The 25,479-nt window shown below is 39.1% G+C and overlaps 1 protein-coding gene and 1 long non-coding RNA gene across 3 annotated transcripts in view; one reads left to right on the top strand and one right to left on the bottom strand.

Annotated features, from left to right (window-relative positions):
- Positions 1–25,479, bottom strand: part of LOC144586691 (uncharacterized) — a 102,379-nt gene that overhangs the window by 45,057 nt on the left and 31,843 nt on the right. The gene's annotated exons all lie outside the window — the stretch shown is intronic.
- On the top strand, positions 629–25,479 carry IP6K2 (inositol hexakisphosphate kinase 2). 2 transcript variants are annotated; one of them, XM_020798066.3, is made up of 6 exons: positions 629–784; positions 16,434–16,730; positions 18,865–19,087; positions 19,965–20,140; positions 21,674–21,849; positions 24,686–25,479. In XM_020798066.3, the coding sequence occupies exons 2-6, from the start codon at positions 16,529–16,531 to the stop codon at positions 25,181–25,183; spliced, it is 1,275 nt and encodes a 424-aa protein (XP_020653725.1). In that variant the 5' UTR covers positions 629–784; positions 16,434–16,528; the 3' UTR covers positions 25,184–25,479. The 2 variants fall into 2 exon arrangements, with proteins under 2 accessions (XP_020653725.1, XP_078241396.1); XM_078385270.1 differs by lacking the exon at positions 629–784 and adding an exon at positions 796–1,676.

Below are 25,479 nucleotides of genomic sequence, written 5' to 3'. Positions count from 1 at the left end.
GATCCAGCACAGCTCTTCTTATGTTCTTAAAGACCCGTTTCTGGGGAAAGACACAGATCAGATTTCCAATGCACCAGTACAGTGCATGAAGGATTGACACTGGGGAAGTGAAAGATTGTTCCTGTACAAACCAGCCTGATACTGTTCCGCCCCAATTAATGATCATCCCTAGATAGATAATTAACGATGTTGTTGTTAGCGAAAAGAGGTGCCCTAGATTGAAAAACCACATCGAGCTTGCGCTAGACAGCTTTATTTCTGCATGAAAACGAGGGCAGCTACTGCCTAAAGCTGTCGCATCAAAATTTCACCAAATAAAAGCCATATATTAAGCTTTTTTTTTTTTTTTTTTGGCGCTCTGACGTTCTGACGTGAAGTAACGGTCTTCGCAGCGAAGAACAGGACGAGGCTGCTACGGAGCTTGCTTTCTTCCTTTCACAGGAAAAATCCTCTCCCCACAATTTTGCTTCAGAGCCCCACAGCCTCACCTTCCCTTCCCCCACCCGCCCCTGGTCCGCATCCCCACTTGCCCGCCCTCCCCATCCCCACCATCACGCGGCGCACGATGCTTTGCCGCCCGCCTTGGCTCCCCTAGCAACAGCATCTCGCTCGCCGGCTCCCCAATCAGAAAAGGCTTACTCCGCCCGAGCCAATGGACACACAATGGAGCCCCGCGTGGGGCGGGGCTTACCCGCGGGGGCAGGGCAGCCCCACTCAGAGCCGCCATTTTGCCCTGTGAGGAACAAAAGAGCTGAAGACAGTGTTGGTGTGGAGTTGATTGCAGGTAACGGTAGCTGGGTTAATTTTCTTCCTTGGATGTTTCAGGGTAAAGTGGTGGAACTGGGAGGCCATAGCCTCTGTCGGCATCTCTTAAGGTGCTCTTTTGTTCCTCAGTGATGGGTTCCAAGGTCCCAACCTATGATAGAGGAGATGGAACAGCCGGCAGCTGAATGAACGGGTAGCCGCCCCCCCTCTCCCGCTCTGCCCTGCTTTCGGCTGAAACAACCGAAACACCCTTTTGTCAACCATCTTTGCCCTGCTTGGTGGTTCTGAGGCGACCCATCTGGGATAAAGGGGTGTCCTCCCCTCTTCCTTGCCACTGCTGGGCTCGCCGAAAGCCCAGTATTCACACCATATCATTTTCACCGGGGTGGTCAAAAAGGTTTATTGCTGTCATACCGATCGTTGTGGGAGTTTGTAAGGGGAGGGAATCTCAGAGACGACTTGTGTTAAGAGGTGGGATTGGAAGCAGTATATATCTGGCTCAATGCCGGGAACACGACTGGCGTCCGTAAGGGGTGATCTCTTCACCCCCCTTTTTCCCCGAGTACTGTACTCCGGATATGCGCATCTCTGTCTCCCTCCTCTGTTCGAAATGTTTTGCGAGTTACATAGCTGAGCATTTGTTCTCTTCCTTTCCTTTTCTGTTGAATTTGACTGTAATTGTGCTCAGAAAACCGGGGGTTTCAGCCGAACACGTCACAAAATGGTGAGGTAATCAAAACTCACCTCTGAGTATTGGGTTTCAAAGCTTTTATTGTGACAAGAAATACATGACTTATTGTTACTTGGCATTTTTGAAATAACACTAATTGACTTTTCAGATATTTGTATCCTGCATTCCTTGCCCTATACTTGTGTGAGATTTATATCAAAATTTTAGAACATTTTTTGTGGTAAGTTTTTCGTTATTGAATTATACATCTATCTGGCAAAGGGTTTTGATTGCCCAGAGATAAAATATAGTAACATATTGCACTACATTGGTTACTTTAAATTGTGTCCTTTATTTTTGTTGTAATTTTCTTATAATTTATGTTTTGCCTTGCTTTTATAGGCCATTCTGCCCTACAGCCATGGTATAGATTGGGTATAATTAACATTAAAAAAAGAATAATATAAATACCTTCTGTGAATTAAGAGGCTGTTCAAGGAAAAAAAGAGACTTGAACAATTTGTAAAATACACTGGTGACTGCCCAAGGAAACAAAATCTAGTGGTCTCTATAGAGTATCTGCTGAATACCTTAACGAGGCCTTTGTCTTCATAATTTGATGTACAAATTGTTGTTGGCAAGAATAAGCTTACTCCTTGCTTAGTACTAGAGTTTTTCTGCTCTTATTTTAGAGCAGGTTGCTTAAAGTGGTGTGCAAATGTTAATTAAACATATTGTCTATTATCCTCTACCATAATTTTGCCAGTGTAGTGGGAAGGCCATTACTGTCAGTGGCTGATAGCTGCTAATTATTTTTTCCTTTGTTTTTGCCTGGTATGCTAACACAAACACAGCTATTTTAAGACTACTGCTAATTAAAGAGTTTCTGCTTTATTTTGGCTTGTACATAGTGAGACAAAGTCATGTGTAACCGTAAATTGAGGCAAGGACTCTTTAACATATGGCAGTTTGCCAGTGATGTCATTCTTATTGCACTGGAGGAGCTGTAGAACAGGACACCAGCAACAGCCACAATATACGGATACAATAAATGAACATTAAAAGCATGCATACTGATTATGCAAAGAAACCTGCAGTCACATTGAAAGTTTGCTGAAAGCCTTGGTAAACAAAGGTTGTAACCACTGAGCAAACAGTGTAGTATCTAAATAGGAGCTGAAGGAAAGTTGTAGAGGCTGGAGGATTGGTATAAAATTCACCTAGTGTTCCATCTTATTCTGAGTGATTGATCTTCATCTTCATCTTAAGTTTCCTCAAATATTGCAATCTACAGAATGTTATTGTCAAAATGCATCAGAATATAGAGGACTGCCAAGTCTGAAAGAGCAAGTCTTCACCAGATGGTGAAAGTTAAAATTATCCATAATCACCACAGCAAGCTGGTGCATGATTTACAGTGAATAGGTGCACCTACCGTGCTTCCCCGAAAATAAGACAGGGCCTTATATTAATTTTTTGCTCCAAAAACGAAGTAGGGCTTATTTTCAGGGGATGTTTTATTTTTTTCATGTATGACCATCTACATTTATTCAAATATAGTCATGCCATCTTCTGGTTGTTACACAATAGTGGACAGCAGGATTTCACTTAACTGGGGCTTATTTTTGGGGTAGGGCTTATATTATGAGCATCCTGAAAAATCATACTAGGGCTTAATTCAGATTAGGTCTTATTTTCGGAGAAATAGGGTAGTTCCCGTTAAAAATGAGTGTCTCCACTGCCACAACTTCTAGAGTGCATCTTCACTTGGTACCTCCTTGTTTCAGGCTATAGAATAAAAGCATAAATGTTTTGCGGTGGTTGGCTTATTTAGGCTTATACATGGAAAACAGTGGGGATGTATTTTATTTCCTCAGTTTAAAATCAGTGCTACTGACATAACTTAAACCGAAGTGTTAAACTCATTAAATAGGAATGAGATTTTGGATTTCTACCTGATAGAAATCTTAGTGTGGCTCACCTGGAGGAAAGACCTCAGCTATCAGCTTTGAGGCTCAGTTAAGCCCAGCTTTACTCAGGGTTCCTGTTCCTGCTGCAATGCTAGCTGGAAGCTTGCTTTCTGAAAAAGAACCTAAATGGAACTAGGCATTGCTGTATCTCAGAGCCTTGCAGTTGCGGCTATGCCAAGATTGCTTTCATGTAGTAATTCATCGTGGATATGGAACAACTGATTGGATATGGAACAACTGATTGGTTCAAAATTGGGAAAAGAGTACGACAAGGCTGTATATTGTTTCCCTGCTTATTTAACTTATATGCAGAATACATCATGCGAAATGCAGAACTGGATGAATCCCAAGCCGGAATTAAGATTGCCGGAAGAAATATCAACAACCTCAGATATGCAGATGATACCACTCTGATGGCAGAAAGTGAGGAGGAATTAAAGAACCTCTTAATAAGGGTGAAAGAGAAGAGCACAAAAATGGTCTGAAGCTCAACATCAGAAAACTAAGATCATGGCCACTGGCCCCATCACCTCCTGGCAAATAGAAGGGGAAGATATGGAGGCAGTGACAGGCAGTGGCTTCATGATCCCTGAATTTTAAAATATAAACCTGATTTTTAAAAAAATAAATAGGATTTTTATTTTCATTATTTTAAAAAAATATATAGGTGATGACAGTAGATATCCAGGTACAGTGAACAGAGTGATGGATTAGGGCCCAGGAGGTCTGAATTAAAATCACCACTCAGCTGTGGAAACTCACAGGGGATGTGGAACTAGTAAGGCCACTCTGTAAATATCTCACTTACTTTTAAAGCCCTGTTAATATCTCCTTTCCCATTTGGGCAGATGATTCTTCATGCATAACTTCTATAACTGAATATGAGAAGAACAGCTAGGTCAGGTTTTCTGTTTTGTATATCAATAATACAATAATTGTATGCCCTCAAGTAAATTATGATTTAGTTTGGCAACTCATCAGGGTTTTCCAGGTAGAGAATATTCAGACTTGGTTTACCATTCTCTTCTGGGGGTGCCCTGGGACTGTGCAACTTGCCCATGGCCACACAGATTGGCTCTACTCACAGGAGTCACAGTAAGGAATTGAACTGCCAATGTCTGGCTCCTCAGCAAATACAGCCATGCTATAATTAGTTCTGACTTGATGGCACATAACAATAAAGGTGGTTATGCAGTAGTTTTAAGTTAACATGTGTTATTGGTCAACAGTATAATTTTGAAATAGGGATTAGAATTTCTATTTAAAATAGTGCATTCAGTATAACTTTTTCAAATTGTAAATTTTTTACAGTCCAACAACTTTTGTATTGAAGCCTCAATTTTATGGCATTTCTTAAGCTTCTGTATCAATTATTCAGTTAATCCTTCTATCTAAATTCTCAGCCCTTTAGAAAATACCATCAGAAAAAGTTTCAGTTCTCAGATTAGGTTTATGATTCCAAAGGTACACTTGCTATCAGTGATATATAGAAGTGAAAAATAACAGACTTCTTCATCTTTATTTTCTAACTGAACTGAAGTTGTTTTTGTATCCCCCCCCTTTTCTGTCAGCATGATACAATATTGGAAATCCTTGGGGATGCTGTTAAAATCTCCCCAATTTGTTTTCAGTACTTTCCTTTAGTAAAGTTGATTCTTTTTACATTGTTAAGGAATTGAGGGTGTGAAAATTATGTATTAAAGTTGCAGCAAGCAAGAGGGTGCTTTTTTCATGTGAAAAAATGGAAAAAAATATTTCTAAGTTTCTAGATTTTGGGAAAAGGAGCTCCATGTGTAGAGCAGGCCTCTTTAGAGTTTTCGCCCTCCTAAGATGTGAAGGCATGATGTTCCTTCAACAGTGGTCCAAGAGGCATTTCCAATTTTTCATCACAGATTCCTTAATTACATGAGTGGAATACTCAAATAGGGGTGTAAGACCTCATGTGACGTTCTGGGCTTCCTTGGGTATCCTTTGAAGTGGCCATCCTAAAAGGTTCTGGCAAAGCTACACACTAATTTTTTCAACCAAGCTAAGATTTTCTGTTGTAGTTAATGGATCTGTAGTTGCGATATTACAAACAGTACACTGTTTCAGTAATGATTAGTGTTTTGTTGTTGTTTAGTCATTAAGTCGTGTCCAACTCTTTGTGACCCCATGGACCAGAGCACGTCAGGCCCTCCTGTCTTCCACTGCCTCTCGCAGTTGGGTCAAATTCATGTTGGTAGCTTCAGTGACACTGCAACTATCTCGTCCTCCATCATCCCCTTCTCTTGCCTTCACACTTTCCCAGCATCAGGGTCTTTTCCAGGGAGTTTTCTCTTCTCATGAGATGGCCAGAGTATTGGAGCCTTAGCTTCAGGATCTGTCCTTCCAGTGAGTGTTCAGGGTTGATTTCCTTCACTGTGGCTAACTGCTCTAGTGGAGTCATTGGGTGTTTAGAGGAAATGAGTCAGCCTGAAAGTGAGTAACTGTGTATGATGGACAATATTGGAAGGTGTATTAATTTTTTCTTGTTGTGTATTTATTCTCTCTGAGATCTTGGTTTCACTAAGAGTAGGTTGACTAGTGACTGAAATGTGTCTGACATATCAAGGAATAGCATTCTAGCCACGATAATTGAGAAAAGGGATTATACCATTTGCTGATGTTTTCTGCTTCCTCTTTGTTTTACACTGTTGAACTGTTGAATAAAACTTGATCTGTGTAATTTTAGGATCTCTTCATTTCTGACAAGTGCTTGAGTGACCTGTATGTAATTATTCAGTGCGGATTTACCAGCACCTAGTCTTTCTATCTGGTGTTCCTCACTTGTGCTAGATAAATCCTTTCAGAAAGGGGATACTGTATATCAGTATATCTGGCCTATGTGAGCAATTGCACATGTATTGTGCAAGCATAATTGACCTTAATAAATGGGCAACTTGGTTCAATGAAGCACTTAACTATTATGTTTTAAATAATCTAAAATGCAGCTCTACTGTTATTCACATTTCTTGAATAACAGTCAATTTCATATCTTAAATGTGCTACTTTAAATGAAGTTTAAAGTCCTTTTGACTCATCTCTGTTTCCAGTAGAGTTGCAGATATTCAAATTCAGCTCAGCTAGGTGTTGTAGTAGTGTCAAGCTTGCAAGGCTATAGGCTTAAAAACAAAAATTGGCTGTTCTCCCATTTTTGAAAATTAACATTCAGGTGTCGGTGAGAGCTGCCTCCAACCTTAAGCTAAATACATAAGTTTCCCTGTAAGTGGGCAACAGAAGCATGGAAAAAATACATCGTTTTTAGGTCAACAGAGCTAGTAATAATTTCACTTAATAGAATTATTGTCTTCAATTTATCACAGATCCTGATTTCACAGGTATTATTTTGTACTTCGCCTGCACTCCTAAGGCTGATATGTATGATTGTGAATGGTTATTGATGCAAGGAATAGAAAACCTGCCTCTTGCAGTCTGAATTCTATGCTCTGTACTTGTTATTGGATCACAACTGTGTGCACCTGCTGAACAGATGGCTAACAGTCAGCTTTGACAGTTCACATCACCTGTTTCTAAGGACTGAATCCAACATTCCTTTCTTCCTTTTTACTGCTCTGTGCAACTGATTGGCAGTAATGCAGTACTGACCATCTGTTCTGCAAGAAGATCCTTACATTTAGTAGTATGTGAACTGACCACTTTTGCATGCATGGATTTGTAAAGTTAAGAATAGCTTCTGAACATAAGTGATATGCTTTTATTCTAAGAAGACAGACAAAGCCCCCACTCAATGACATTTTTGTTGTCTTAAGTACAGTACATTAAACAGTTAAGCTAATATGTGAACAAGAATGCTAACTGGATCTGTTTGTTGTTGCTTTGCATCATACCATCATAATTGATTGCAGTCTTCCTGATGCAAGTATAAATGTAAAGGTGATATCAGTGCTCTTTATAAAAGGAACCTGGAAGCTGCTAACAAATTGTTTTAGTATGTAGTTTGTGTGCTCTGTGTTTATGAAGATGAAGAATCTTTTAAAGAAGGGTATTGATGTAGAAAATAAATCCTTATTTTTTAAGATTATTGTGTCTAGATTATAATAATAGAGTTGCAGGTGGTTTAAGTATGTCATTTTGACTCTTGATTTTGAGGTTGTGAAACAGTGTAAAACAGTTTTTCCAAGTTAACTTTTTAATTTTCTTGTATAAATACTGAAACAGGCCGGATGTTTATAAATATAATTTAATATTGCATTCAAAGCCAAACTATTGAAAAGAGGGTGTTAAGGACAATGTCATACTCCTTTGTGATTTCAAAATACAGTAACCTTTTAAAGAGGAAGAAGGTCAAAGGGAACTTGAAAACAGTGGAAAAATCCTTACCTAGTAATGGAAAATTTTAATCTGTTCAATGAAGCTTCAGATATGTGAAGTTGGATATTAGACAGCTAGATACCTGTTGTGGGGCTGACCAGAAAAAGGCATTGGAATGAGAAAAATTGCATAATCAACTAAATTATAGGCAACCTTTGTTTTTTCTTAATCCTTTGCAGTCAATTTAATGATTACAACACATGTAGAGTATGTGGATAGCAGGTCAAGATGCATCATGGCCATGTTGGATACAATAGAACTGTGGAGTTCTGAAGATGCTAAAGTTGTTGAGCATCCCAAGAGCCAGGGACTGAGGTATCTCCAGCATGCTGAACTCTTTCTACAGTACCCTGTATCTCATGAATCGCAAAATGCTGTATGTAGAAGCAGCAATTCCAGAGGCATTTTTTGTCCCTTGGCTTTCTTGCAAAACTGACTTTGTTGCCTCAAACACTTTGAACCAGGGTGGATAAAAATCAATGATTTTTTTATTTAAAAAATCAAATTGATTTAAATCATGCTTTGAAGTGATGGTTCTTGAAGGAGAAGTTCTCTTAGACCTGCTCTGGCAATGTGTGGATGAGTGATGTGAATATACACACACACATTTGTGTTCGTATGAGGAGTTGAGGCCCCTGCACTTTGGTAGAATGTAGCTCTATATGTCCCTGTGGCTCTCAAGACAAAAAGAATTCCCTACTTATAGTTTTAGAAAAAATAGCCATGCTAGGCTGTGCAAGTATATAAGGCAAAATCCAAAGAAACAAGAAAAACATATGGCACCTTAAAGACTGTTATATTTTGAGCTTTTGTGGACATATCAACATATTTTCATATGTCTTGACAAAGTGGACATGTTCCCACTCTTCGAAATATCAGGCCCAGCTTAGTATGTCACAAGAATACCAGCCGCAGTCACACCCTGTCCTTTTGGAGAGTTGAACAACTTATCACTCAGGGAAAAGTACTTGAATCATTCTGGCTTGAAAATAATAGAAATCTTCCCAGTGACAGAGAAAATTTTTTTGCATTAGGAGCAGAAAAGACTAGATTAATTGGAATTGGCCTTTGCACCGTGTGGTCAGAAAAAAAATATGACTTTATCTCTTTCATACCTGCAGAAAATGCCACAGTAATTGACCATGTATTTGCAGCCTTGGTGAGAAATTGTTATTAATTAACAAAGTGCTGATTGTGTTCTTTAGTATGTGCCCAGTTGCAAGCATATCACAGATACGTTTCCACACACTATGAAAATGCAGTGGTGCCTTGACTTATGAACTTAATCCTTATTGGAATGGCGTTCATAAGTCAAAATGTTCATAAGTCAGAGCACCATTTCCCATAGGAATGCATTGAAAACCCATTAATCTGTTCCGGCCAAAGAAAAAAAATACCCCCCCCAAATAAAAATCTGCAAGCCTCTAGGGCTGCGAGAAAAACAAAACACAAATATAAACCCCCAAATAACTCCACCAGCCCAATCCCACCCTGCAAACAGTGAAAAGCAACACACTTATCTCCCCACGAAGCCTCCCCTCAAGCTCACCCGGCCTTCCCCGCAGCTGTGCGGGCCCTGAAGCCACTGTCTGTGGGAGCCCTCCGGGAGCTCACCTGGCCTTCCCTGCAGCCGCGTGGGCCCCGCCACCACCAAAGCCGCCGCCGCCAATCGCTGCCTTCAGGCTTTCCCGGGGGGGTGTAGACCAGGCCTACCAGGGAGCCTGAAGGTGATGATTGGCGGCGGCAGGGGACCCCCCGGAGGTCTCCCATGGCGGCATGGAAGCCCTGGGAGGCCTCCGTAGGCGGTGATCGCCACTGGCACTAGAAGCCTGGGAGGCTGAGCTTCCTTTCCGTAACCGGAAAGCCTCTTCACCACGAACAATTAGGTTTTTTAAAATTTCCCACCTTTCCCCTCTGCCTATTTCTGTTCATTTTTCAACGCTCCGGCCGCAGTCAAAGCAAAATTTTGTGGCCAGAGCTGTTCGTAAATCAAATTGTTCACAGGTCAGAGCGTTCGTAAGTCAAGGCACCACTGTACATGTTTCAGTGTTCATAAACTTAATGATACTTGAAGGCTGGTTTTGCCATTTTAGGCTTTATTGTGTCATGTTTTTCAGTGATGCTCAACTGGAGAGACTGTGACTTTTATTTTAAATAAATTATTTAAATAAAATTAATATTCTGTTGAATGTTATGTGTTTTAGAGGTAGAGATGTGATTTGCAACATTGCTGTTATTTTTAGTGATTTCCATTAACCCTCAGAAGCCTTCAAGGAAATTTTATTTTGAAATACAGTGGTGCCTCGCTTGACGAGGATAATCCGTTCCAGCGAAATCACTGTAGAGCGAAACCCTGGTCAAGCAAAATAAAAAAACCCATTGACACGCATTGAAAACCACTCAATGCGTTCCATTGGGCTAAATACCTCAGCGTCCAGCGAAGATCCTCCATAGAGTGGCCATTTTCCGATGCCTGTGCAGCGAAAAATCCATCCTAAATCACAGCAGGGAACTATTTTACACAGCAGGTGTCCATTTTGAAACCCGACGATCAGCTGTTTTGATCGTCGTAATGCGAAGAATCGGTTCCCGAAGCAGGGAACTGATAATCAGGAAGCGAATTTTGCCCATTAAAACATCGTTTTGCGATCACAAAAGCGACCACAAAAACCTCATCATCAAGCGGATTCGTCGTTTAATGAGGTAATCGTTAAGCGAGACACCACTGTATTCACTTTTAAAAAGCACAAATCTGTGCAGCTATTTAAAAACATAAATAATATGTAACAGATTTTTTTTAAATTGATACTGTTCTTCTGAGTTTATTGTAAATTGCCAAGCAGTATTCATGGATACATGCTGGTTATTTTAGACTTATATGTTACTGGCCAACCATGTAATATTCATTGTAATGTAATATTTATCTAGACAGTTAAGTATTTATTACCTATTCCAAGGAGATTTAACAGTAATATACTTTTAAACTATTGCAGGTATCTGCACTCTTCCGTCTACCAAAATAAGAAAGGGTTGTGTGTAATAAAATGGTTATGTACTCACTGTCTTTTTATCAGATGTATCATTTTGTCATTGCAGTCCTGTTTTACTTGTTTGGGTTTGTATTTTTCTTTTATGTGAAGAGCAGATTTGCGTCTACCCTGACAGCAACTACTGCTGATTTCTTACAGCAATTCTTCTTTATTAACCTCCTGAAAAATTTCCATTTCTGTCTAGTGCTATCTCGTGTTGATATACTGACTTTAGCCCTTTTTGCAGAGATAACTTTGAAGTAGGGTTTCCATCCAGCTCTCAAAGCTGGCTCTGGAAATCTGTTTGCACATAGCAGACACTGAGATTTCATTCTCTTGAAATTTTGGAAGAGCTGAAACAACCTAGACCTAAATAATGTAATCCAGTACTGTATTGTCTCATTCTCCTTATGAAACTAGGAATAGAGACACTGAGGTGTCCCTTGTTGCTGATATTGCATTGCAGATAGCTTTGTTCATTTGGACTTGATGCTGTTTTAGGTTATCCTGTTATTTGTGTCAGTCGCTTAAAGTCTTTGGAGAAAAAATGGCTAAGGTATCATGGGTGGATTTCTCCTTCAACAGAATGTGAAATAAGAGTTTTAGTGATTGTGAAGCTAGAACCAGAGAAGTTTCATATAAAATAGGGGGTGATTTTGTGAACAATCTTTCCCCAATCTCTTAAGGATGAATTATATGTGGTAGAAGTGAATCCATAAAGTACAGTCGTGCCCTGTTTTACTATTACCCCATGGTTTGAATGGGGTTTTTCCGCTTCGCGATGATCGGTTCCCTGCTTTGGGAACCGATTTTCGCTTTACGACGATCAAAAAAAAGCTGATTGTCAGGTTTCAAAATGGCTGCCAGCTGAAGAAAATGGCCCCCCACTGTGCTTAGGGACGGATTCCTCGCTGCACATGCACTGAAAATGGCCGCCCCATGGAGGATTTTCGCTGGACGGTGAGTTTTCAGCCCATTGGAACACATTGAACGAGATTCAATGCATTTCAATGGGCTTTTTTATTTCACTTTACGATGTTTTCGCTCCACTGCAATTTCGTTGGAACAAATTAATGTTGTAAAGCGAGGCACCGCTATACTAGGTGACTTTGCACCCATTCCCCATAACTGTAAGAAAGAGATGGGAAGTATTTCTTTTTTGATGGTTGTTGTGGGTTTCTCGGGCTCTTTGGCCATGTTCTGAAGGTTGTTCTTCCTGATGTTTCACCAGTCGCTGTGGCTGGCATCTTCAGAGGACTGGAGTAGGAACTCGGTCCATGATCTCTCTTAGAGCATAGACCGAGTTCCTACTCCAGTCCTCTGAAGATGCCGGCCACAGAGACTGGCGAAATGTCAGGAAGAACAACCTTCAGAACATGGCCAAAGAGCCCGAAAAACCCACAACAACCATCAGATCCCGGCCGTGAAAGCCTTCAAGAATACATATTTCTTTTTTATCATTTTTGTCTCCCCCCCCCCAATTCTTTTATCTTCTGAGGCTGTTACAAGTACAAAAGCATTTGTTAATTTCTCTGAGATAGACATATGAGTCATTTTTCTCTATCTCATTATTTAAGAAAGATATTCTTCTCGTGGAGGTTTGTTAACAATTAAAATGCTTTCCTTTTTATACCCAGAGGATTTAATAGGAGTTAAAACGCTTTCCATTTAGCATTGCATAAATGTTCTTTTGAGGAGAAAGGTAGAAACCCTTATTTGCAGTGGAACTAAAAGGAATAAAGATGCTGCTCTTATCCTCAGACAAAGAAGTAAAGTGCCAGATGTGGTTTAAAAGTTGTATGGAACAAAACTTTATCTAGGGAAATCTTGTAGCTCAGATGGTCTTGCGCTCCTTCCAGACAGTTCCTTAGACCTCAAGCATACAGGTACCTGTATGGAGACTGTGACAGTATCTATGTGTGTCTCTCTTAGTTCAAGCTGTAAACTAGCAAGATTAGTAAAGATGACCCATTCCCAGAATGCAACTGTGGGACGAAAGATTACATCAAAAAGATGTTGTTAACTTTCCTCTGTGCTGCGAAACCACAAGAGCTAATATTGGTGGTTAAATACACAAAGAAGTCTGATTCAGAACTCCTGAAATAGACATGCACAGTGCATTGGACAAGACTGGTTTTCATACTGTTTCCTTGGTCTGTTGTACAGGGCAAATGACAGCACCTGTGTTGTATTGGTGTTTTAATTTATGCAGTGGTAAATGTATTTCCCATTGGTGACTGTAGTAAGTGGCTTGTCTTTCTTCCAGCATTGATGCTACAAGAATAGGGCAGGAATTGTCCAGTTGGTTGTATAGCAGTCAACACCAGTCTGAAGCTGTGATAAAGTATGGCTGTCATAAAGCTTTGCCGGTGGAAGGTTGAACCAAAAAAAAACCCCACACCAACACCACCACTGATACTGGCTTTGTATGATCCAGTCTACATGTTTCTCTTCTGTCCTTATTCAGTGTTACTACTTGATGGATGCTTAAGGCACCTTTAAAATGTAGCAACAAACAGCACACACTGAGTTTCATTGGAAAGGATTAGCAGGAAAGTGGTAGATACTGGGCTTGAGACACTTGTGATTTCAAAACCAGCAACATTTAGTCTGGCACACTTCAAAGAAAAAACTATGAATAACTTGTCTAAAGAGGAAGGAGGTTTGAAATGCAGGATAACTAGATAAAAGATAACTATAATTCTTGATTTGGCTATTGAGAAATGTTAGTCTCCTTTATATTTGATGCACTGGGAACATAGTATAAATGTTAACTAATGTTTGATAAATCTTTAAATCAGCCATGAAGTGCCTAAAAAAGCATTTTGAGGATCAAAGTTCTCTCTTGATCTTGCAGCTCAAGTTTTGTAAGTTTATGCTGTATGGTCTTGGCATAGTTGCTCGCCTTATAGTTGGAGTAGACCATGAGATATTTTCTCCTAAATGTACATGTACCTCTCAAACTGACAGCAAAATCTCAATGTATTAGAAATGTAATAAACCCCTGATTAATTTTTCTCAAATAGTTTTCTCAGTATTTGAAATAAATGCATTATCATCCTACCATAGTGTGAGGCCCACCACCCTTGTCATCATCCTGCTTCCAGGCAATTTTGACAGTATGTGGAGTTCAAATTTCCCCATGACCAGCTTTGAACAGGTATAAAAGAAAAGTAGTGGAAATATTTGAGGCATTAATGAACTCACTGGGGATGATTAAGGCAAGGAATCACATTTTTTGTGACTGTAACAAAATTCACTTTGTGCCAAGTACTGTTTGAACATCTTCATGGCATGGTTTGAATTTAAATCAATTTTAAAACCCAGTCATAGAGGTTGGCCATAAATTCCAAACTTCTAGCTGAGGAGGAGCTTGAAAACAACTTGCATACTGCACTATGTCTAAGAAGCAAACCTGGCCTCAGCATTATCGCTATGTGAATTTGGGATATTAATAATGGCATGTAAGTGGGAACTACCCATAAGAACTTGGTGCAGAGCCTTGAAGAAGATGATTTATCATTGAAAGCTTGCTGTTTAAAATATATATTCTTAATGGTCAATTAAAGATATCACCTGTTCCTGTACAGTGGTGCCTTGCTTAGCGATGTTAATCCATTCTGGAAAAAACGTTGCTAAGCGATTTCATCGCTAAGCGATATTAAAAAGCCCATAGAAACGCATTAAAACGCGATTAATGCATTCCTATGTGCTAAAAACTAAGCTTTAAGCGAAGATCTTCCATAGCGGCAGCCATTTTCGGTGCCTCTAAAGCGAGGAAACACAACGGGCGGCCATTTTGTTTTCCCGGTGGCCATTTTGAAACTGCCAACCAGCTGTTAAAAAGGGTCGCTTTGCCATGATCGCTTCCCCACGATCATCGCAAAGCGAAAAAACCCCATAAGGACCATTGCAAAGCAATCGCTTTTGTGATCGCAAAAACTCTGTCGCTAAGCGATTTCTTCGCTCAATGGAGCGATCGCTAAGCGAGGCACCATTGTATTTGTAGTCATACACACACTTTTGTTTTCTCAAAAGTAAAAAAGTCTTCAGGTCAGTTTTTCTTTCCCCAAGTAAGTAGGCACAACATTACACTTGTGCCTTCAAGCATAGTTGGTAGAATAACTTGCTGTAGTTGGAAAAATAGTAAGGATGCCCCCTTCTGGATGAAAGTATGCTGTAGTAATGGTCTAAATGTAGTACTGTTCTGTTTAAGAAGTGATCTATTAAGAGAGTAAACATTTCAGTATATGTATTGCTTATCCTTTGAATATTTCTGGGCATTGTTTCAGTAATCTCTTGGTTTTTAGTTTTAAAATAAGAGTGGTAGTTTGCCTCCTACTGGGAAGTAAGCAGAATTGAACTCAATAGGATTTATTGCTGTGTTAATGTTTTAAACGGCTTTACAAGTGTGCTTCGGTACTTGAATGTACTAAAAATAGATATATGACCCAGAACACTGTGGTTCCCAGAATTAAGTATATTATTGTTCATGTAATACTCCTTAAGTGAGAACGAAGTGTCATTTTTAAAAGATATAAACACTGGCTCAAATTCTGTCCTAACTCTTTTTGATTTTGGCCATCTTAGTCTTTGCATTACTTTTCCCAAGTTACTTTCTTGAATGATGCAACGTAGCACTCAGTTACTCAATGTAATTCTGCATAATATCTGTCTTTACAAAGAAATGTAACAGGCACTAGATTATACTTGTAGGTATGATAGTTGCTAGAATAAAGTTAAGGCTATCATCTTGAATAATTTTAAAGAATGCTCTGCTGATAAGACAAAAAGAAATGCGCAACATATTACTGCTGTGAAAATACATGTAGAAGTTTTTGAGAGGGGTTAAAAATGAAAGAAAATGTAAAATTTCTTATTTTGATCTCTGTCAACAGATGTGCGCGTGCCTGTATTTTTCTCAGGGTTTTTTTTTTTTGTTAGAAGCTGCACCCATGGAAACTGAGTTTAAAAAACAGTGTTTAAAAAACAATATTGGATCAAGTTAGGAGTTTGATCAAAGAGTTACTGAAAATAAAACTGTTTTTGCATGTGCTCCATCATCTTCTAACATAGCTTTTAAAAGATCAAGAAACTCAATTTTAGTTTTAAGTAAACAGTGGTGGATGTGTACAGATTATAAACGGAAGAAAACATGAAGTGGAAATGCTGGTTTACCGTGTGGATTAAATAACAAGTGTCAGATTTTGGTATCTTGTAGTGTAATATAAGGGAAATAGTGAAAATGCCTCATTTATCTTCAGCTTTGTGCTGTGGATTGTTTTCTTGATAAGAGGGGAGCTACAGAAGGTGAGCAAACAAATAGAGAGATCAGCAGTGTGAGTGTTTCTGTCCTGTCCTGCCCACTTTCGGCATTGTTATTGTCTCTCTGCTCCTTCTCAGTAGACACACCCAGTAGCTATGTGCTAATTCCCATTGGGTAAGCCTGGGGTAGGTGTGGTTTGGAGCCTTTGCATGATCTCACTCCTGTTTGTCTCAGAGCTTGAAGCCCGTTGGCTCTTTTCAGTTTCGGCTTCTGTGAGGAGAGTTTCGCTTCTGCTCCGGCATACGGAAAGAATCCGTTAGCAAAAGGAACTGTTGGCATTGCTCTTTCTGACAACAACGGATTTTCTTCTCTTTCCATAGAGTATCTGAACTGGAATAAAAATCTTCAGGGGGACAGACCTCAGTGGGAGCTGCCTTCATAACTGCCACCTTGGTGTGTCTAATGTGCTACAAGGATGAGCCCGGCATTTGGAGCTATGGATGTAGAGCACTATTCCAAGGGCGTCCTGCTGGAGCCTTTTGTTCACCAGGTTGGGGGGCATTCTTGTGTCCTCCGATTTAATGACAAGACCATCTGTAAGCCTCTTATTCAGAGGGAACACCAATTTTATGAGACTCTTCCTTCAGAAATGCGTAAATTCACTCCTCAGTATGAAGGTATGTTGGAAAGCTTAGACAGGGGCTAGGCTTTTTATTCTTGCTGTGAATCTAAATGTGTTCTTTCTGTCTCTAAAATCTCTCATGCTGAAGAGATTTTAGGGAGCTTCTTTTCATGTATTTTGATATTGTCTGAGCCAGGCTGTGGAGATGCAGGGTGGAAATGCTTGCCAGTGGGTCTTTGGGCTGACTAACAGCATTAGAGTAGAACAACTCTGCTGATGATAGCCTATAGATCGCCTTTAGGCACAGGTAGGTAAGTATATTGATACCAGCTTGTAAATGTTTTCAGTAAAAATGTGCTGCTTCACTTTGACTTTTTGATGTTTGTGCACTTTTCAAAATTACTACAATGAAATAAATTGAATAAGGATTTATTATCTTCTATGAATTTCATGTGGATTGTTCGATTGTTCTGCTTTTTTGTTGTGGTACATAATTCGATGTCAGCAAATCAGTAAGCTAAGTTAGTATAGTATAAGTTAAATATATTCAACTTGTATTTGCCTTTAAGAAGATGGCAGGGGCATAGAGAGGCAAAAGGTGAAGTACAACTTACGGAGCTGTCTTAGATGGTATGTAGAAGTGGATATTCTGGTTCTTCTTAGTGTTCAGTTAGTGTTCTTAGTTGACAAAACATTAAGTTTTTAAAAAAGGTATGTGAGGAATTTGGATAAAGGTAATCCAGATTTCAAAATTCTGAGTGACTTTATATTGTATCATATTTATTCACTGAATAAAACAACCACATGTTTCCTAACTGTTTATATCAATTGGAGAAAAGCTGAGGGAAGATGCTTCTGAGATGTACTGCTGTATGATGTGCACGCTTACTGAAACATTTGAAAAATTCTAATTACAAGCTATTAATAAATACAGATGTGCTTTATAAATGTTTGACATAATGTAATAACTTGTATTAGCATATGTGGTTTTTCTCTTTTGGAGATGTGTGGGAGGGATTAAGGGGTAAAGTGGGGACATATTTGGTCCATTTCTGTTCTTTTTCCAGGATAAAGCCAAAGGCCACTTTCTAGCTGGCTTCCCCTTTTTCCTGTAGTTCTTTCCTCTATGGGCAGCAGGACTGTCAGTCAGAGCTTCTGCATTCCCCACCCTTCCTACTGTAGGTCCCAGAGCCGCCTGCCCTGCTCAGAAGTGCCAGTCTCTCGCCAAGAACACTAGTGATGAGCGGCAAGAATGTGCAGATTGATTGATTTCAGGATAAAGAGAGATGACTGAGGAAAAAAAACCCAAATCAGCCAGTTGTTGCAACTTCTGCTGTAACATTCCTATATGGCACAAGAGGGTGCACCCCTATCAGAACTTTCCTCTAAGACTCTCAAAATATTACACAGTGCTCTAGAGACTTTGAGATGAGGAGGCAAAAATGCTTTCAAGGTTCACCATGTTTTGATGTATCACACTCAAATTTGTTTTGTACTTCATCTTGTTATTTTTTTACAAGACTGCTATATACACGAAATCAATAAAATACATTCCCCAAATGAAAAAAAAAAGAAATGTAAAATGAAACGTGGTGATTCTAAGTGGAAGCTTTTGAATTAGTTGTCTGTTGTAATGTGTGATGTTGTTCTCGTTTTGCTCTGCTCTTGCAAGCTTTTCCTTTCCCCTGGAATCTTTTAATCCTTCTGAAAGCCTTTGTTTGAATAAATGCTTTTAGCTTTGCTGTGAAGCAAAACTTAAAGCTTTTGGTGTTTCTGTGCAGGGCATATTCCACTGCAAGATGTAAATGTACAATGCTTTACATCTCTCCTAGGGGACAGATAAGTCAGATTTTTAAAACAATAATAAAAATTTTCAATAATTGAAAACGTCTCCTGTTATTATTTGATTCCTATATGATTCTGCTCACAAGAAAGAGAAGAAACTCTTGTATCATTAATGTGTTGTCTTCATGATGAACTGTCTTCTCTGTGAGGTGTCACTTTGTCTAGATGTTTTGATATTTGTTAGGTTGACAGATGAGTTTTGGGCCCTGGCAAGATAAAAAACTAAGGACTGGGGTAAGAGAAAAACCAAAGTTGCTATATTCTTAGTGTAAAATTGTGTTGTAAGATTTATTTGCTGCTCACATCTCAAATTCTCAACTGGATGTCTCGTTTCTTCTCTCAAGGTGTAGCATCTGTAAGTTTTGAAGAGGACGAAGATGGAAACCTGTGTCTAATAGCATATCCATTAAATGGGGACCTTGATAATTTGGAAAGCCTAGATAGTTCTGACTGTGAGCCCAAAAATAAATTGCTACGGTGGACTAATAAAAAGACTGTTTTGCTAGAAAATGAAAAATTAACTATGGAATGGGTCCGACAACATAGAAAAGAAGAAAAAATGAAAAGGTAACTTTAAAAAAAGATAAAAGAAAACCATAGTCTCAGTTTTTAAATTTTCTCTCTGCATGTACAAAAACCTCATAGAGTACAAAATGACAATCTAAATGCAGCTAGGGTAGACCTGTTGAAGCAGTTGCTGAACTATGAGCCAACATTTATGCAGGTCCAATTGATTTTGGCTAGATCTACCGATAGGATTCTGGACACTGTGTTTAGTGGGGCTTCCTTTTAGGTAGCTGTATGCATAGCCTTTGGCTATGATGGTGGGAATATAGTAAACTACAGTGAAATTTATTTCTGTAGGCTAGTGTCAGGGGAAAACCATTCTTTCCATTTTAAATTGGAAAAAAGGAGTCCGCAAAATTTACTTGTACAAATTACTTCATTACTCTGTTTTCAAGAGTAGTTTGGGGCATTTTCAGCAATAAATATCTGCTAAATCTTGAAAATATCAAGCTGGAAACATTTAGAGCATATCTGGAATGAACATACTGCACTTATGAGTCTGTATTGACAACAGTGCAAGTTATACCAAGTGCAGTCCTGGGAATGCACACCAGTAGCACTTGTTGTTAGGCTTATTTTTGAGAGATTTAGTCATGGTTTTATCTGCCCCCAAGCACTGCAGCTTTTCAGCTGTATCATGTTTATTAGTGTATAGGATTTTTTGAGTTAGAGTTTACTGCATGATAGGCAAACTGTCTTAAAACATGGACAAAGGTTTGATTAAGAGAGCATTGGGCAAATGTCAAGTTGAAAGTGTGGTAAGAAATAGACAAGCTGAAAGCAGGTGTGTATGACACTGCAAATGTTCAAACTGTTTTTTAAAGGATCAAATACTTCCATTTGGTCTCAAATATAAATGTTTGTTTCTATTTTTCAGTCATAAATTAGAGGAAGAATTTGAATGGCTGAAGAAATCTGAAGTGTTATATTACAGTGTTGAAAAAAAGGGGAATGTCAGTTCACAATTTAAGCATCATAACCCCTGGAGTATGAAATGCCATCAGCAGCAACTACAGCGAATGAAGGAAAATGCAAAACATCGCAATCAATATAGTATCCTTTGCATATGCCATATTTGCTAGCTGGAGAAAGACCACATTATCTTAGGAATAGCATCAAATATGTGACATGTAATTCAAATTTTGGAATGCTTTTAGATTAATATCTGGTGGAAGGTATTGTGTGTACTGCTAGTATCTGCAATAGGGATGGAATTTGTTGGTTGCATGCAGTCTGTGATAGTTACGATCGTTATACAGTGGTGCCTTGCTTGACGATGTTAATTCATTCCAGCGAAATCGCTGTAGAGCGAAAACGTCAAGCGAAATAAAAAAGCCCATTGAAATGCATTGAAAACTGTTCATTGCATTCCAATGGGCTGAATACCTGCTTGTCCAGCGAAGATCCTCCATACGGCAGCCATTTTCGGGTGCCTGTTAAGCGAAAAATGGCTCCTAAAAACAGCGGGGAGCCATTTTGAGCAGCCGGCGGCCATTTTGAAAACCCGACGATCAGCTGTTTTGTAATGTGAAGAATCACAAAATGCGAATAATGTTTTGTAATGCGAAGAATTGGTTCCTGAAGCAGGGAACCGATCATCACAAAGTGAAAAAAACCCATTAATAAAACATCTTTGCGATCGCAAAAACATTGTCGTGAAGCAGATTTGTCGTTATACGGGGTAATCATTAAGCGGGGCACGACTGTATATGACTTTCAGTAATATGCCTTTCAATGAGGGTTTTAAAGGAACATGAGCAGGAGGGTGCTGCTGTTGCACTTAGATCCTTCTTGGCATGCCTACAATGGTGTTTGACTACTCTGAACAGAATGCTGGACTAGACAGGCCTTTGGATCATAATGTTTTGCTGTACTGTGGCTCTAAGTAGGCTTTTTGTCATACATCTCTAGAAATTAATCTTACGAATAAAAATAGCTAAAGGAACTTTCAGATAGATGTAAAGTCGTTGGAACACAAAGATAATCAGTAAAAATGTGCAGTTTTCTTGCACATGTTTAGTAGGGTAGTAAAATTTTCCATCTGGTTGAGTAGTTTACAGTAGTGATATAAAATGAATTTCCTCAGCATCCACTAAGCTCGTTGGCTGCAGAACTGCCAAATGTTGTGAGCTTGATTGTCCCACTGTGACTCCTTGACAGGGACTGGACTTTATGATCCATAAGGTTTCTTCCCTCTCTGCAGTTCTAAGATGATGATTTGGAATATTTTTACATATACTGTACGAGAAAAGCAGTTGCTTATCCAAGTTCATGGACAAGGATATGTGAGAGATCACAGAGGGCATCCAAACTGACTCACAGCTTCAGAGCTCTGTGGAAATGTTTCAGAGAATGTTTACCTCCGTAGAAGAAAATGTTGTATTGTGGGTTACGTAGGGGCAGCAATGAGAGCTTAAAATGCCAGGCAATTGTTTTATATAGTTAAATCAAGGTGCCTATTGTCTAAATAACACTGGAAGAGGATAACATTAGGAATCTTTAATATTTAGGGAATTTTAAAAACTTTGTCTGCAGGTAGTAGACAAATACAGTTTCAAGTCTTCGGATGTTTCCTTAACTAAACAGAATTTATCTTACTGGAAAACCTAACCTCACGATACGAGGTGCCTTGTGTGTTGGATCTCAAGATGGGAACTCGGCAACATGGAGATGATGCATCTGAAGAAAAAAAGGCTAATCAGATCCGAAAATGTCAGCAAAGTACTTCAGCGGTTATAGGAGTCAGGGTGTGTGGAATGCAGGTGAGTTTCCAAAAGAATAAGAGCAGAACAAAACCTCTGGGCTGAATGTTCCTATTTAAAAGAGACTATATGTGAAGCCAATTTCTACTTGCATTTTGTTGCAGTAGGAAGACTGCGTTTCTCCTGAGTCACGTGTTAACGCACAGAAAGCAGAGCTTTGATTACAGTTCTTGTGGAATCATAGAACTAAATGTGGTGAAGGTGTCCATTTTTAACTGAACATTTCCAGGCAGTCTAAACATGTAAGCCTGGTGAGTTTTTTGAATGCAAAGTAATTTAATAGTTTTTGTTCATTTTAAACAATTCTGTAACCATCCTACTTCATACTTTTGTAGCTGAGAAATTTTACATTTTATTCACCATCTTGCTGAAGAAAGCTTCAGAATATGGCAGTATCATTGTAATCAAGTGAAGGGGCCAATTGCTCTTCCTTATCAAGAGCGGAGAAAGTGAGCCACTGTGCCTTTCTCTAACAATGCATGGAATTTTCTATTTAACCATCAGGCTGTCCTCTATTTGATTAGCAAGTCCTGTATGGGTGATAATTATGGGACTTTTTTCCATATGCATGTGCTTGGAGTGAAGCATGTACATGTGAACCTTCTCTGCCCATGTTTTGTTCTAGCAAAATGTTTAATATCTTTCATAGATTCTCTCTTGAAAGGCTAAGCCTGGATATAGAGAACCTGCTTATTAAGCATAACAAATAGAAGACAATTTACTATTCTGCTTTTAAGTGTCATCTTATGGTGTACTAATACTTATATAAGGGAATATACCAGTTCATTTTAATTGAAGTGAGAAAGGGTTTTAGTACAGAGAATTTCACATACATTTCTTTTAAGAGTGAGGATGGAAGGAGCTTACCCCTGTTAACAGTTTTTTCCCTCCATAAAACAGTTCTAGGGAATGGCATGTCTGTAGTGTGGGTGCTTCACAAAAGCACCAAAGGAACTTCTCTTTTTAAAAAAATGACCCAAATTCTATTATTTGTTTATTCATTTTTCCCTCCTGCCTTTCAGTCTGGAAAGATCCTTAAGGCGGCTTACATTTTAAAAATAAATCTAATGTGATTACACTGGACATACTTCTGCGCTAGGCAATGTTCTGAGATAGTAGACCTTTCCTTTTCTCAATCCTTGCCCCAAATTCTTATTAGATCATTATGACTGTTGATTAAAAATTGTTTACATTTTTTGATCGCTGATAATTTAGTGGTCTGGCTGGTGCTTTTTAATCCTCTATCCAGGACAGGGAGAGGGGAGGATTTGATGCCACAGACAGAGAGGGAGTAGCCAGGTGCAGCACCTGTATTCCAGTTGAGCAGCTGGGTGGTAGTGGTTGCATGTTCCCTTGCTTGGATGTATTTCATTCTCAGTAAGTGAGGGAAACAATCATCACCACATAGGCAGTAAAAATGCAGTGGTGCCTTGCTTAGCGATGTTAATTTGTGCAGAAAAAATTGCTGCTAAGCGGTAACATTGCTAAGCGGAAGTAAAAAGCCCATAGAAATGCATTAAAACGTGATTAATGCGTTCCTATGGGCTTAAAACTCACCTTTAAGCAAAGATCCTCCATAGCACCGCCATTTTCGGTGCCTCTAAAGCGAGGAATCCGTGCCTGAAAACAGTGGGCGGCCATTTTGTTTACCCGGTGGCCATTTTGAAACCGCCAATTAGCTGGCCGAAAATGGGGGCTTTGCGATGATCGCTTCCCTGCGATCATCGCAAAGCGAAATTTCCCCATAGGGAACATCGCAAAGCGATCGCTTTTGCGATCGCAAAAACAGCGTCGCTAAGCGATTTCATCGCTATACGGAGTGATCACTATGCGAGGCACCACTGTAGATGGGGATCTTGGTATCCCAACTAGATCTTTGCAAGTTTATTTTAACCTTTATTTGAACCTAGCTTTAAGGAGGATTTAACTTGTTATGAGGTGCCCCCTTTTCATGTGAAAGACTACCTTTTTTATTATCTTCCTCCATTGCTGGAAGATGAAGTCATGTGCCTGTCTTGAGAAATCTTAAGAAAGAGACTTATTGGTATTTCTCTTTTTACAATGGCATATTCCTAACAGATAGCACTTGAAACATGTCTGCCATTCATAGTAAATTTCTTAGAATATTCCTGAGGTGTTTCTCAATTTATTGTTTGTGTTCGTAAAGAGCATAGCTTATACCAGCATCCTTTCTAGCAGAGAAATGAGAATACCTTTGTTCATCTGCTGGGCAGTCCACTGGATGCAGACATTTCATTTTGATACACCTGGATTGGTCTGTTCATCTTCATTATCCTTCTAACAGATTTTTATAGGATCTGTGATTGAATAGTAGGAGATGACTTCATACTTTCAATAATTTCAGACTCTAGATTTCCTGTGATTGATAGAAGTCTACATAATGATTTTGTTTATTTACGTTTAAAATACTAGTTTTTCTCTTCAGGTAAGCCACTGGACATGACAAGCCACAATTTCATTTGCCAATAGTTTGCAGAGTTAATAGGTAGAGGCATGATATAGCTGTTAATGAGCTGAATTACAGAGTGGAGCTATTATGCATGTTATAACTTGACTTTGGAAGTGGTGGCCAAAGAAATTTCTAATCCTACTTAAACTCTTTAGATTTATATCTTTAAAAAAACACAACCATTTAAAAATCTGAAGAATTTATGTTGCAACTTTAAAAATGCATCAAGCAGTTGGCAATTGCTGGGATTTGCCACACCTACCTTTCTTCATCAGAAGTTTCTTGCTAATATTTTCTGTTCTTGATTAAGAGATACTGTGGCTTTTGGTGCTAAGAAATCATGTTTTTTTCTTGTCCTTTCTACAGGTGTTTCGGCCAGGTTCTGGACAGTTAATGTTTATGAATAAATACCATGGAAGGAAACTTTCAGTCCAAGGATTTAAAGAAGCAATTTATCAGTTCTTTCATAATGGAAAATATTTGCGAAGAGAACTCTTTGAACCCGTGTTAAAGAAACTGACTGAATTAAAATCAGTCTTAGAGAAGCAGGAATCATACCGCTTTTACTCTAGCTCTCTGCTCATTATTTATGATGGAAAGGAACTACAAGATGTAGCAGTGGACTCTGACCCAGAAGATCTTGAAGGTCTTTCAGAAGAATCATCAGATGAATCTGCAGGTGCATATGCCTACAAGCCCACTGCTAGCTCTGTTGATGTTCGAATGATAGACTTTGCCCACACTACCTGCAGGTACTATGGAGAAGATAGTGTGGTGCATGAGGGCCAAGACACGGGTTATGTTTTTGGACTCCAAAACTTAATAGCTATTATTAAAGAAATAAGGGACGAAAGCAGCGAATAAACGTTTAGAATGCAAAACCATAGAAAGCACTATAGTGACTCTTTGTATTCCAGAAATATTGACCACTTTCTGGTGGTAGCAACCTGTGCAGACTCTGTTGGGGTGGTCCAGTCAGAGTCGGTGCTGTTCAGAAGCGGGCATTTCCTTTTAGTGGTGCTGGAGTTGGCACTGACACATCTGGGTATCTTTATTATTTATTTCAGCTCTCTCGTAAACATTCCATATTTGATTATTCAAATACCTCTGTTATTCCTGTGTGCATATGTATCAATAAATTTCTTTTTGTTCATTGTAAA

Source organism: Pogona vitticeps, chromosome 2, assembly GCF_051106095.1.
Source record: "Pogona vitticeps strain Pit_001003342236 chromosome 2, PviZW2.1, whole genome shotgun sequence".
Lineage (NCBI taxonomy): Eukaryota > Metazoa > Chordata > Lepidosauria > Squamata > Agamidae > Pogona > Pogona vitticeps.
This window is presented reverse-complemented; position numbering and strand designations above follow the sequence as displayed.

Excerpts from the sequence above, each read along its gene's own strand:
- IP6K2 (XM_020798066.3), top strand. The coding sequence starts at position 16,529 with ATGAGCCCGGCATTTGGAGCTATGGATGTAGAGCACTATTCCAAGGGC. Across the intron at positions 16,731-18,864 it reads ATTCACTCCTCAGTATGAAG|GTGTAGCATCTGTAAGTTTT; the intron begins GTATGTTGGAAA and ends TCTTCTCTCAAG. Across the intron at positions 20,141-21,673 it reads AAAACATCGCAATCAATATA|AATTTATCTTACTGGAAAAC; the intron begins GTATCCTTTGCA and ends TTAACTAAACAG.